This window comes from Elephas maximus, chromosome 4 (assembly GCF_024166365.1).
Source record: "Elephas maximus indicus isolate mEleMax1 chromosome 4, mEleMax1 primary haplotype, whole genome shotgun sequence".
NCBI classification, from domain to species: Eukaryota; Metazoa; Chordata; class Mammalia; order Proboscidea; family Elephantidae; genus Elephas; species Elephas maximus.
Window position 1 is genome coordinate 142,810,727 of NC_064822.1, and position 15,191 is coordinate 142,825,917.

The 15,191-nt window shown below is 36.9% G+C and overlaps 1 protein-coding gene across 1 annotated transcript in view; it reads left to right on the forward strand.

The window, feature by feature from the left end:
• Window positions 1–15,191, forward strand: part of OTOGL (otogelin like) — a 344,392-nt gene that overhangs the window by 270,989 nt on the left and 58,212 nt on the right. The window contains exons 35-38 of the mRNA XM_049884965.1: window positions 1,093–1,371; window positions 5,746–5,863; window positions 10,830–10,909; window positions 11,220–11,300. Coding sequence (XP_049740922.1) covers window positions 1,093–1,371; window positions 5,746–5,863; window positions 10,830–10,909; window positions 11,220–11,300 — 558 coding nt within the window. The remainder of the gene's footprint in view (window positions 1–1,092; window positions 1,372–5,745; window positions 5,864–10,829; window positions 10,910–11,219; window positions 11,301–15,191) is intronic.

Sequence of the window (15,191 nt, forward strand, 5' to 3'; positions counted from 1 at the left end):
CGCAGTATGTTTATATGCTTAATAAATATTTATTGAGTGGATGAATCTAACTTAGATTTCAGATTATAAGAAATACTCTGATTCTCTAGTTAAATTGTTTCTTTTCTGTGCTCTCTTAGGTCTTTTTTAACCTATGAAAACTTTCATAATCTGAAGTTTTAATTTATGTGTTGGTTACATTTTTTTTTTTTTTTCTTCTTGTAAAAATTTCTTTTATTCTTTGGATCTCTCAGTGTTCAGCAGAGGAATTTTCAGGACACAGTAAATTTCGGAACACAGTAAATGTCTTTGGAATGAGACATTGGATTTTAGAGAACCCTTCGTTTTATGACTTTCAATAATAAATGCTTTTAGTAGAAAAGAATTAATGGTATTTATTTAAAAAAAACTTAATCTTCAATTTCAAAACTTTTCTCTTATGAGTTTTACTGATCTAAGGAAAACTTTCAAAGCACATATCAAAGAAGGATGACCCTTCTCAAAATATTTGCAAAATGTAATTATTAGTTAGCCATTTGATTATCTTTTGGGAAGTGGACAATAATGTTGAGCAAATAGTTCTTAATGCAGTAAAGTCACTTGTAAGAACATTTGCTCATTTAGGTCCCTGTGATACTGAAATGTAGTTGCACCCCTAAATTGGCCTTTTTTCTACCTTCTCTCGGTCTTTTATCATCCAGTTTAACTGTTTGTAGATTTTATGTATTTGAAGATATTAAAGTTTACAAACACAAATGCATAGTATTCAATTGATCATTCAGTTTCTTCTGCCTTGTACATTCTGGGGTCATAAGTTGATATATATATATATATTTTTTTTTTTCCCCAAAACATGGGAAATTATTTAAAAAATAGAACTCTCTAAAGACTGATTTTTTGAGGGAGGAGGGAGCTGTTACTGTTATTCATTACGTTTAAAATGCTCCTTTCACAATTCATTACTGAAATCTTTCTTGTTGGCATTAACTATGTATGATGATTATAAAGTACAGTGTTTTGACTTTATAAATACATTGTTTAATGCCAGCGTCCATGATCTACCTTCTCCTGAGAGCCCGGGGAGTGTCAAACACACTGCTTTATGTTTTACAGCATTGGCAGTTGTGTCCTTGGAATCTGCTGAAAGGCCAAACTACTTTCTCTATGTCCATGACAATGACACTCTTAGTCTGAAACTGTGGGAGGCGAATTCAGCCTTTCATCGCAGAGCCACATTTTTCCACCATCAGGGCCTCTGGATTCCTGGTTACAGCACATTTGAATTATACAGCAAGAAAGGCTTTTTCATCGTATTCACAGATTCTGGTGTCAAAGCATCTAAGTATGATGAGTCTGAAGAATTTAAATATTCAAGTAGCTTCAGCGTAGAAGGTACGTTTTCCAAGATCTCCAAAAAAAGAAAAAACAGAACAAATAAATACTTTACATAATGGGAGAAAATTTAGCAGGTTTTTGTATTTAAATCCATTCTTCTAAAAATTAATTTTTTACTTTGAAGTGGAAAAAAATTTCCTGTGGTGCTGTTGGAAAGACACATTAATAATTCCATTTTAACTGTAGTAACAGTTATTTACTGAGCACTTCCAAAGTCCTTTTCAGACATATTTTATCATCCTCAAATTTGGTATATATAAAGATAACCTGGGGTCTTGTTTGTACGCATACTCCCAACCCTTTCCTCTATAATTTTCATTTAATCTGCCTGGCATGGGGCCAGACTGTGTTTTATCTCCATGAGCTCTAATCCTCTAAAATACTGTATGAAGTAGATGGTGTAGATTCCCCATTTTATGGATCAGGAAACCGGCTCTGACTGGTTAAGGAGCTTGCCCAAGTACATAGCCAGGATGCAAACCTAGCAGGTCTGATTTGAAAACCATTGTTCCTTCTGTTACATTATGCTGCTTTTCACTGATTTGTTTATCATTGAAAATAAGCATGTGTATATGTAGATCCTTTATTGGAATTGGGATATAAAATAGTTCAATTGTATAGCATATACATTATGCTTTTGAATAGTATCAGCATGGTTGTACACTGCGAAAGAAGTTTACCATGGTCATGTGAACCTGCCTTAATTTGCATGTAAGCCCTCCCAAAAAACCCCAACCTGTTGCCATTGAGTTGATTCTGACACATAGCAGAGTAGAACTGCCCCATAAGATTTCCGAGGAGTGGCTGGTGGATTTAAACGGCCAACCTTTTAATTAGCAATGAGGCTCTTAACCACTGCATCACCAGGGCTCCAATTTGTATGTAGTGTGTATTGTGTATTATATGTGTATGTCTGTGTATGTGTGTATGGTGTATATGTATGTATGTGTGTGTGCGTTTTATGTATTCAGGTTCTTTTCTATTAATTTTCAAATTTTAAACTTTGAAAACTTTGGCATATTTAAGGTTACTTAAATTGACATATATCTAGGAAACTCCTAAAGTTTAAATTTTATTTATTAATTTATTAAAATGCTTTATTAGCAGCAGCTGGTCTTTGCTTAAATCATTGCAGCCTTTTCATATGCTTTTAAAATTATAATTTATATTTATATGTATCTATTTTTTTTTTTTTATCAGAGCCCTGGTGGCACAGTGGTTAAGCATTTGGCTGCTAACTAAAAGGTCAGAATTGACTCGATAACGATGGACTTTTTTTTTTTTTGTATAAATAAATAAACATATGTGTGTGTATATATATATATAGGGTCGCTATGAGTGAGAATCGACTCGACGGCTGTGGGTTGTTTTGGGGTGTATATATATATATATATATATATATATATATATATATATATATATATATATATATATATATATAAATAAACCAAACCCATTTCCACTGAGTTGATTCCTACTTGTAGTTAACCTACAGGACTGAGTGGAACTGCCCCATAGGGTTTCCAAGGAGTGGCTGGTAAATTGAAACTGCTGACCTTTTGGTTAGCAGCTGAGCTCTTAACCACTGCACTCTCTATATAAATTCAGTGCCCCATTTCATTAATTCCATCCTTTGGCCTAATATATGCAATTGGCAGGATCTGTTGGTTATGTAGTGATTTGAGTTCTATGGTCTCTCCAGGTCTGCCTGGTTTTGATTTGTGGGGTTGCCTTGAGTTTGGTTCCTTCTCAAGCAAGCTGCCTCAAACTAAATTCTCCCTAATGTTGATGTCCCTTATCTGTTGTACATGTAACTTAATAATTTTCTGTCCCTTTGTTGTATTAACTGCTACAACCTTGGTCTGTTCACAAGTCAATTTCTTTTACTTTTACTGTAAAAGTCCTTTTACAGGATTATCTAGTTCCGTACTATTTGTCTATTCAGTCTTTGATCTTTGGTTTAACCCATATGAATTTAGTTCTGTTTATCTTTGTCATTAGGCATATTACTAGGATGTTCCTAATAGAGACCCCTTCTAACTCTAGACCTTTGTTTCCACTTAGCTCCTGAGCTTTCAGGAATAATTTGGTTAACTCTCTTGCTGACACCCTTTCCTGTACTCCTGTCCCTTTCATTGTGTTCCTCATGCAACTCTTAACTCCATATTCAGACTCAACTTCCAGCTATGCTCCTGAAAGTATAGACTGATTAGGAAATATCATGCGTCCCATAGCAAATGGAATCACATCTTCTCACACTTTCAATTCCCCAGGGAAGCGGTAACTGGCCTGAAACCTATGTGGAACAAGGAATTGTCTGCCTCTCTGGTTAGCTCCCATCTTTTCTGGAAGTTTCTCTCTCTGAATTCATAAGCTGAACCTTGCTTGCATTACTAAAGCTTTGGAGTTCAGTTATTTTTAGGTCACCTAGCCTTTGGAGGATTACTGAAGCTGGAGAGATTAAATAATTTGGGCAATGTCATCAGCTAAGACGTGGCAGAGACAGGATTAAACCTGGTTTTGTCTAACTTTTAGAGCCCATATGATTTCAGGATATAAAACTGACTTCTTGAGCTTAGATTCCAGTTCTTTTATATAGTTGTGTATAAGTAGATAGAGTTGTATGATCTTGAATAAGTTTCTTAACATCTCTGTTCTTCAGTTTGCTCACTGGTAACATGAGAGAATGAATAGTACCTACTTCATAGGAATTAGTTATTATTATCCCAATGGGATCTCTATCAATACTGTCTGGACTTTGGAAACAGAGTCCACCCATGTCTCCTGGTTTTCTAGTGCTTGTATCTATTTTTTCATTCCTAGAAAACAACTTCTGAATAATCTAATTCTTAGTGAAAAGGACAATGTATTTGTCTCTCTCCTTTGAATACTAAGAGTGTCTAGTTCCACTGATTTCTGGAAGATTTTCCTGATTCAGCAGAAATCTGCTCTTATTTCTAGAGAGTCTAGGAGGTCAATAACTATTGAATTTTCTGAATTTCAGAAAGCAACCTCCACTGCTTTATCCAATGTTTAAAAGCCATGCTTTATTTTCAAAACTCAAGAGTTTGATATCTGCCTTGGTTCTCACAAACAAAGCCTTCCATCCTAACCAAACCTCTTAAAGCAGTCTAAGAGAGCTAATCATTAGCCCTTTCCGTTGAGAATAAATTTCTCTAAACCTTGCAAGTCTCTGGATTTTGGAAAATTCAAATTGAGCTTCAAATTTCTGCCCATTGAAAGGGATTCTTGTGATCTTAAGAAAGAGTCACTGACATGGCCTATAAAATATTCCATAAAAAAAAAAAAGTGGTTGTAATATTTTTACTTGTATTTACTTATAGTTGAACTTCACATGCCTCTGTTTACCCCTCTACTCTAGAAATTAACTCCATTAGAACTAGACCTAACTACCCCATCGGAACTTTGGAGAACTGGCACCAATGACATCATCAAAATCTCAGAACTGATATTTGTGGGCTTCCTGAACCTAGAAAACTCTAGTAGTCCATCCTGAGTGTTAACCCATGAGCTCAGTAACCCAGGTCTAGCAGTTACGTTAATCTTTAGATGCATAGATGCCTTCTAAAAAGTCTTACATTCCTCCCCCACACTTTGGAGTTGGATTCACTATCTCGAGTCCAAGAAACATAACCTATTTCCTGAACTTCCTTCTTTGTGGAGCTTTCTTGTTCAGAGATACTTTTGGGCAGCTCTAGAAGACTGCTATGTGATGTGGTAGGGGGAGTATTAGCAGAGTTTGCATGAGGAAACACTTCATCAAGATAGGCTTTATAATTGTAAATATGTATTGTTCAAATTCCTTCATTTATTTTTTGGTCATCAAGTAATACCAAGTTCAAGTCAGCGTGCTGACTTCTGTGAGAAGAACAAACATGGAATGTTCTCTGGAGATTTGAAGTCAGGAAACAAGATTTGGTCCCACTATGTTTCTAATTGTTTGAACTTGGCAAGTCACTTAGCTGCTCTGAGCCTCAATTTCTTCATTCATAAAATGGAAATAATACCTGCTTAATAGGATTATTATGAGGATAAAATAGAATAATGATGAAATATTACTTTGTACAATACAAAATTCCAAACAAGTATATGGTATTATTATTACATGCAGATCCATGAAACCCCACTAAACCTAATGAAGAAGATTTTGAATTTTCTTTAGCCTCCCTCAGCCTCTTGCTTTTTTGGGATAGTCAAACTAGTATGAAATGCTTTCATCAACAATTAAGACACTTTTTTTTCCCTGTAGTCATAGTCGAAGAGGGGTCAAGCCATAGGAAGCTTCATATCATCGTTTTTCAATCTGTGCATTAACACTGTACGCAATCTAAACTGAATTTTTTTCCCCAGAAATTCAAGCAGCAGTTCCTTACAGAAGGATGTGTGAATGGAGATATGAACCTTGTGCCACTCCCTGTTTTAAAACATGTAGTGATCCTGAAGCACTAGCATGTAAATTTCTTCCACCGTAAGTAATGTTTACCATTAAATGAGTAAACCCAGTATTAGCAGATATTTTCCATGATTTTTTTTTTTTTTAGATTTAAAGCAACTACTCTCAATAGAAAATTGTACATGCTATATACTCATTCGTGGATTTATTTCATTCAAGAAATATTTATTGAGGGTTACTGTGTGCCAGGACTCTTGCTTTTTACCAGTTGCAATTGAGCCAGTTCCAACTCATGGCAACCCCATGAAGTATCAGATTGGAACTGGGCTCCATAGGATTTTCAATGGCCGATTTTTCAGAAGTAGGTCATTGTAGTTGCTAGAGGTACAGTCGTGAGCAAACAGACAAAATACCTGCCCTCATGTAGTTTCCATTTTGTTGGGTTGAGACTGAGAATAAACAAACAAAGGAGCAAATATACAGTACATTGATATAATAAGTATTATGGAGGAAAAAAAGCGACAGGAAGTATGAAGCATGTGTGTATGTTTGTTACCTAATATATGGTGTTAGGGAAAGGCTGGCTGATAAGAGTTCTGAAGGAAGTGAGGGAACCGGCCATGAGGATATCTGAGACAAGAGCCATCCAATTTGAAACATTGCAAAGGTTGAGGATAAGTTTGGTGCGTTTGTTGATCAGCAAGGAGGACAGTTAGTTGGAGCACTGTGAACAAGACTGAGACAGGTAGAAAATGAGATCAAAGAACCATAGAAGTGGGCAAATCATGTAGGGCCATTAGCCTGTTGTTAAAGACTTAGTTTTTTTTCTCTGAATAAGATAGGGAGCCGCTGGTGTATTTTGGGCAGAGGAGCAGTATGGTCTGATATATGTTTTAAAAGGTTCATTCTGTCATATTGAGAATATATACTCTTGGGGAGGGGAAGGGCAAGGACAGAACTGGTCAGTAATATGCACAAAAGATAAAGATGAAGGTAATTTGACTAAGTTTGTATCAGTGAGAAGTGAACAGATTCTGAATATATTTCAAACTAAGGGCCTTAGGATATGGAATTAATATTGCAAGAGAAAGAGGAGTTAAAAGCTCAACTTTTTGGCCTCAGCAATTATTAGGTGGACCCTCGTGAAACTGATGTTTTTGTAACTGAAACTGGTTGAATATCGGCAATTTCAAATGATTCAATTTAATAGAAGAACTGGGTTGTAATTTCCTGGGATAAGGAAGATGTTAGGAGGAGCAGCTTGGAGGCGAAACGAGGGACTTGGTTTTGAACATTTTAAATTTGAGACTGAGAATTGAACATAGGATTTAGCAACCTAGAGATGACCAGTGACCTTAACGAGGGTGTTTTTGCAAAATTATGGGAGTGAAAGCCAATTGCAGTGGGTTTAAGAGAGAATTGGAAGGGCCAAAATGTAGACAGAGAGTATAAACAACTTTTTCCTTCTTTCTTTTTTTTAAGGAGCTTTATTGTGAATTAGAACAGAGAAATGGCTCAATAGTATTCTTTTACATTAAGCATTTAATGAGCATCTATTCTGTAATGGGCACTGGTGCTATAAAAGGCTCTGGGCATGTGAATAAATCAGGCACAGCCCCAATCTTAAGGAGCTCAGAGCCTTTAGGAAGAAGCCAGAAACAAAAGCAGATAATGACAATACAGTAGAATGAGAGCTGGAAGAATAACAGCAAAAGCTAGCACATTTAAGTATTTACAGCAGGGCTCGCTCTGTAAAATGGGTAATCTCATTATTCTCATCTTCAGAAGAGAAAATGGGGGCACAGAGAAGTTAGACATTTTGTCCTTGTTCACACAATTTGTAAGCAGTGGAACCAGGATTTAAATGACTACACCTTGTTGTGTCTCAAGTGCTATGATATGAGAGAAGGCAGTTTTATCTGTGCTTATTTTCTTAAAAATAAAAGCACCCTATTCTTTCTGAAAAGGAGAAATCTTCGCCATTCATTCAAACCCCTTACATTCACAAATTGCTGGCCATCAAGAGAAAGAGGAGCGACAGCGGGAGGCTAAGCAGTGGGGCATGCACTTGGGGAAAGAGGAATGAGAGAATGAGAACTGAGGTGATAGTCAGCTCAGGCTCTGTGGAGGAAGTAGAGCTATATTTTAAAGTGTCATTTGGCTAGTTTATTACTTCTTAAGGCATACGCAATCTCTGAGGTGGTTGAACCCAAATCCCCAACGGTTTCGATTTACTGGCCAGTTTTCTTCTTGTGTGCCATCGAGTCAGTTCTGACTCATAACGACCCTATAGGACAGAATAGAACTGCCCCCATAGGGTTTCCAAGGAGTGGCTGGTGGATTTGAATTGACAACCTTTTGGTTAGCAGCTGAGTTCTTAACCACAGAGCCACCAGGGCTCCCATGGCACGTAAAAACAAAACAAAACAAAAAAAACCAAACCCATTGCTGTCCAGTCGATTCCGACTCATAGCGACCCTACAGGACAGAGTAGAACTGCCCCATAGAGTTTGCAAGGAGCACCTGGTGGATTCAAACTGCCATCCTTTTGGTTAGCAGCCATAGCTCTTAACCACTATGCTACCAGGGCTTCCGATGGCATAAAGCCATTGTTAAAAATATGAACATCTAGTGTTAAAAACAGAATCCCTGGTGGCAAAACAGTTAAGTGCTCCACTAGTAGCTGAAAGTTTGGTGGTTGAAACCCACCCAGAGGCACCTTGGAAAATAAACCTGGTGATTTGCTTCTGAAAGGTCACGGCCTTGAAAACCCCATGGAGCAATTCTGCTATGTACATACGGGTCCTTATGAGTTGGAATTGACTCAAGAACAACTAGCAACAACAACAAGTGTTAAAATTATAAACATCTAGTAGAAAATGAAAGTTTTTATGAGAAAAGGTATCAACTAGCATGCTGTAGAACATGTAAGTAAATAAAATTTTTCCTGTTATATAATGCACCTTTTGTAAGAACTGCTCTGCCTCTGAGACATTAAATTTGTCAGTTAGAAGTTGTATAGATTAGCAGTCATATGGCAAAATAAGAAGGAAGCCGCTATGGGCTACTATGAGAGAAGGCATTTAAGTCAGTGGTCTTTGGAAAATAATGTAGGAGGGATGGGTCTGGTTTTGACTTGAATAAAAAAGTGGCAAAATAATTGAGTTGCATAAAAATTAGTGTTAATTTCATGATAACTGACTTCCCCTAGTGTTTTCAGCAACCTAGAAACTAATTTTTCTTCTGTCCTCTGCTTGATAAAGTTTAGAGTAGAATAGTAATATCATCAAAAAGCAAACCAAACCCAGTGCCGTCGAGTCGATTCCGACTCATAGCGACCCTATAGGACAGAGTAGAACTGCCCCATAGAGTTTCCAAGGAGCACCTGGTGGATTCAAACTGCCGACCCTTTGGTTAGCAGCCATAGCGCTTAACCACTACACCACCAGGGTTTCTAGTAATACATAGATAGGTTAAACTTCTGTTATACAAATTCATCTCATGCAACAAACAACGGACCATGTAAGTTACACTGTTCATGTTAAAAAAAAAAAAAATCATTGGTGAAGGAGACAAACAAGATATGGCTGTGTCTCATTTTAAGAGCAATTTAAGCCTTTCTTGGTTTTTAGTGTTGCCTGTATTTCCTATTGAGTTGTATTTCCTTCCGTGATTCGAGCGCCCTCTGGTGGCAGCACTTACACCTAGTGTCAAGGTCATTTCCATCCCCAATGAAAAAGGCCTTGGACAGTTTTGGTTCAAATTCTTTACTTTACTAATGAGACAATTGGAAATGTTTTAAATATATTAAATATATCATTACAACCTGCTAGGGTATCTGAGAGGCCGACAAGCAATCCTTTTCATGACAATATTTGCATTAATTCTCTGTAGAACGTATGAATCTAATAATTAGAGTTGGTTGTACATCAAGGAAGGAGACCTGGTGGTGCAGTAGTTAAGCATTTGGCTGCTGACTGAAAGGCCGGAGGTTTGAACCCACCAGCCGCTGCATGGGGAAAAGATGTGGCAATCTGCTTCTGTAAAGATTACAATCTTGGAAACCCTATGGGGCAGTTCTACTCTGTCCTACAGGATCACTATGAGTTGGAATCAATTCGATGGCAATGGGTTTGGTTTGGTATATAAAGGATTGCATTTATTTCCTTCAAACCAGACAAAATTGAACTCTGAGCCCCATTTGCACTTGAAAAAAAATTTAATCTCAGTCATTTTCCTGACTTCATTCTCTTAGAGGAAATGCATTCACAATGGTTCCTCCTATCTTTGGCCCACAATGCCCAAGCTCCTGTCATCTTGAAATTTGGCACTCTTGCTTAGCTTCTGTGTCACATACAAGGGCTGTACATCCTTACCAGGACCGGACTCCCTGGATCTTAACACCTGGTCTCCTCAGACTCATATGCAACCTTCTTCTCCCAGGTACTGCCAGAAATCTGGGCACAGTCTTTGCTGCTCTTGGGAGCTGTGTCCTCTGCCCCTCTTCTCTGTTTTCAAAGACCTGTAACCATCCCTCACTCCCATTTCTTCCACCCAGAGCCTCTAATATCTTTTCAATAACTTTAGAATTTTATAATAGCCATGGAGAGCCACCGAAGATGCTGTTTTTGTCCTATAAACATCCTTTAATCAAGAATATTTAAAAAAACCTGCCTATCTGCTTGGAAGTGGGGGAGTGTAAGAGTGGACAGAAACAGTAGACCAAATATAGGCTAAAATCCCAATAAATTATTTTTTAGTATCTTCACTAATTTATATAAAATGGTGTTAGTGGACCCCAAGCATATCTTTTGAATATTCTGTGTTCAAATCTGCCTTAATCATTGATAATATGCTTTTATCATCAGTTATCTTGTGATTTCATAAGATAGTATGATGAAGTGGTAACAAATAGAGCAGTTGGTGCTCGAGAAGGGGGATACAAGAATTTCATAATATCTTAGTTGCGTAAGTTAAATGAAGGTTTTTTTTTAATTTCAAACTTTTTTTGATTTTGTTTTCCTTCTTGTTTCATATAAAGGGTTGAAGGATGCTTGCCCTACTGCCCTAAGAATATGATCCTTGATGAGATCACTCTCAAATGTGTTTATCCAGGAGACTGTAAGTGTGAACTGTCTTCATTTGTTCTGAGAAGTGAAACACTTGAATATTATTTCTCTATGATGGCAAGAGATAGAGAACAGAATTTTTAGACAGACAATAAACTTATAAGATTCTTCTTCAATATTCCTTCCATAGTTATTTGTTCCTAATTACTCTCCAAATCATTTTCATCTTGCCTCTAACATCCCTCCTGCTTTCTCTGTCCCAAAGCATTATTTCCCTTTAACCTAAAGATTCCTATATCAACTATGTGGGCTTTACTTTAAACAAATACAGTTTAAGGAAAAGAATCTTTGTTTCTTTGTAGGCATACCTCCCACAGAACCAGCATTAATGACACCTACTAGTCCACCACCAGGTAAGCCATCTGTACAACCCATGTTTATAGGTATTGTTACAATTTTAAAGTTAGTATTATGTAGTTTAAGTCTTGGAACACTTGTAACAGCTACTGTTATTAGTATTATCTCATCGACTAGAAAATCCAGCACTTACTTTTTCTTCATTAAGGAGCTGTTCACTGGTTCAGCATGCCTCATTTTTTGAAAGGTTTCTGCATGTGGCCCACCCCTTTCTCTATTTGATGTAGTATGCATAAATAGGATTTCCCTCACATTTTTGCCTAGAATTTCGGGCAGTCACTGCCTGTCTGTCTATGTGTGTTGCTATGATGCCGAACGGATTTCAGTGGAGTTTTCAGACTAATACTGACTAGGAAGAAAGTACTGGCAATCTACTTCTTTGAAAATCAGACAAAGAAACCCTATGGATCACAACAGAACATTGTCAGATCAGCAGCCTATTGTATCAAGCAGTGTTTTGTTCCATTGTTCATGGAGTCACCATGTGTCAGGGTCCATTCAATGACAGCTAACAACAACAAAGTCTTCTTAAATTTTTGCAGCAGTTGAGTTGGCTGTAAATGAGATGTTGATGCAAATGAACTTTTTCTTTAGTGTCTCCATTCCCATTCCTGTGTTCTTTTCTGTCCCATGGTTGCGAGGAGACATTCTGGGCTCACATCCTCCCTTTTCTATCTCACTATAAAACTTGCTTTTAGGAAAGAATCTAATAAATCCATCCACAGTGACTGGATAAACTTAATGCATTACTTTTCCATAGATTCAATTTAGATAAATTCTTTTGATTTATTTGACAAGCTAATTTATTTGTGTGCCAAATCTGCAAGGCACTGTCCTGGCGCTAGGAGGGGGAGGAAGGAAGGAGTTTAAGGTAAATAATTCACAGCCTCTACCCTAAAACAGCTAGTAGTCCATAGGCTATTGTGATATTATAATAATAGTAAATATAAGCAGCACTCAGGAGGGGCATTATACTTATTTTAGAAGTAGAGTCTCAGAAGGGTCACAGAAGATAGGAGTTGGGTAGGGTAAGAAAGGGAGGAAGTATGATCCAGCTAGAAGGGATAGCATGTGTAAAGGCCTAGAAGTAAGGCAGTACATGTCACACGTTGGGACTTTGAGCAGGTTAGTATGTCTTGCGCATGCAATGGGAGGGAAATTGTGCCAAGAGATGAGATGGAGGAGATTATGGGGGCCAGATCACAGAAGGTCCATGGCAAGAAATTTGGATTTTTTTTCTGAAGACAATGGAGTACTCATCGAAAGGTTTTAATGAGTCCTTTGACATCTTCAGAAATAACAACCTCACTACAACCATCACTATTACCACTATTCTTATCGCTGTTATTGTTAGGTGTTGAGTCAGTTCCGACTCATAGTGACCCTGTGTACAACAGAATGAAACACTGCCCTCCTCACAGTCCTTGCTGTGTTTGAGCCAATTGTTGTAGCTGCTGTGTCAATCCATCTTGTTGCGGGTCTTCCTCTTTTTTGCTGACCTTCTACTAAGCGTGATGTCCCTCTTCAGGGACAGGTCCCTCCTGACAACATGTACAAAGTACATGAGACAAAGTCTAGCCATCCTTGCTTCTAAGGAGCATTTTGGCAGTACTTCTTCCAAGGCAGATTTGCTTGTTCTTCTGGCAGTCCATGGTATATTCAATATTCTTCGCCAACAGGGTAGTTCTCATGCATCAGTTCTTCTTCTTTGGTGTTTCTTATTCATTGTCCAACTTTCTCATGCATATGAGATGATTAAAAATACCATGGCTTGGATCAAGTACACCTTAGTCCTCAAAGTGACATCTTTGCTTTTTAACACTTTAAAAAGGCCTTTTGCATCAGATTTGTCCAGTACAATATATTGTTTGATACCTTGACCGCTGCTTCCGTGGGTGTTGATTGTGGATCCAAGTAAAATGAAATCCTTGACAACTTCAGTCTTTTCTTTTTTTTAATCATGATACTGCTTATTGGTCCAGTCGTGAGGATTTTTGCTTTTTTTATGTTGCAGTGTAATCTATACTGAGGGCTATAGTCTTTGATCTTCATCAGCAAGTGCTTCAAGTCTTTTTTACTTGCAGCAAGCAAAGTTGTGTCATGTGCATATTGCAGGTTGTTAATGAGTCTTTCTCCAATCTTGATGCTACGTTCTTCTATTGTTGAGTCCATTCTGACTTATAGCAACCCTAAAGGACAAAGTAGAACTGCCACATGGGGTTTCCAAGGAGTGGCTGGTGGACTCAAACTGCTGACCTTTTTGTTAGCTGCCAAGCTCTTAACCACTATTTATTGTTTTTTTTTTGTATCTGCCAGGCATTGAACTAAGAACTTTCTATACTTTGTATCCTTCGGTACTCATAAGAATCCTATGAGAGAAGTATTATCATTATCCTTCTTATAGACTAAGTAATGTTTTTTGTCTTGTGGAATTTTAATCATCAGTGAGTTTACAATGGTTTAAGACATATTTTGGGGGAGGAGGGCTAAGGTACTTTTCCTACATCTTTTAATCTATGGAGGGAATAAGTCTGTGAACAGGACTGCACATCCTAACCTCCAGGGCATAGACTATTAATTTTTCTAAGTACTGCTATCTGTTTTCAGTTCCCTAACATCCCACAAATCAATATTCAACATATACCTTGACATCTAAAATTATTTGAACCACCACTTTACATAGGTAGAATACATGGACTATACTCTGTGACTCTTAGTGGTAAGAAAACTATTCTGAAAGTAAAACTATTTCTATTTTCAGATGACATGATCTTGTATATATAATATCCTAAGAAAGCTGGTAAAGCCTATTATAACTAATAAATGAATTCAGCAAGGCAACAGAATACAAGATAAATATACAAAAATTAATTGTATTTCAATATTGAACAGTCCACAAAATGAAATTAAGAGAATGATTCTATTTACAGCAGCATAGAAAAGAATAAAATACTTAGGAATAAATTTATCAAAAGAAGAGTAAGACTTCCATGAAAACTGCAAGACATTATTGAAAGAATTAAGAAAATCAAAATAAATGGAAAAACATCACTTGCTAATGAACTGGAAGACTTAGTGCTATTAAAATGGAAGTACTCCCAAAATTGATCGACTGATTCAATGCAATCTCTATCAAAATCCCAGCCAACTTCTTTGTAGAAATTGACAAGATGACCCTAAAATTCATATGAAAATGCAAGGGGCCCAGAATAGCCAAAACAATTTGAAAAACAAAACAAAAACAAACAAAAAACCCCCAAAACAAAGGTGAAGGACTCACACTTTCTAATCTCAAAACTTACAACAAATCTAAGGTAATCAAGACAGTGTGACAAAGACATAAGGATAAACATTAGATCAATGGGATAGTATTGAGAGTCCATAAATAAACCCATACATTTTGAATTGATTTTTGAAAAGAATGCCATGACAACTCAATGGTGAAAGAATAGTCTTTTCAACAAATGATATTGGGACAATTGGATATCTACATGCAAAAGAATGAAGCTGGACCCCTGTCTCAAACCATGTACAAAATTTATCTAAAAATGGATCAAAGACTGAAATTGAAGAGCTAAAGCTATAAAACTCTTTGTGGTGCTGAATTAGGCAATGGTTCTTAAATATAACACCTAAAGTACAAGAAACAACAACAAAAAAATTGGACTTCACCAAAATTAAAAAAATTGTGCTACAAAGGAGAACAATAAGCAAGTAAAAAGACAACCCACTGAATTGGGGGAAAAAAAATTGAAGTCACATACCTGATAAGAGACACATCCAGCATATATTAAGAACACTTACAATGCAATAGTCAAAAGATAAGTAACACAATTAAAAAATGGGTGAAGGATCTGAACAGATATTTCTCCAAGCAAGACATACAAAGCAAAAGAAAAATGCTGGACATCATTAAT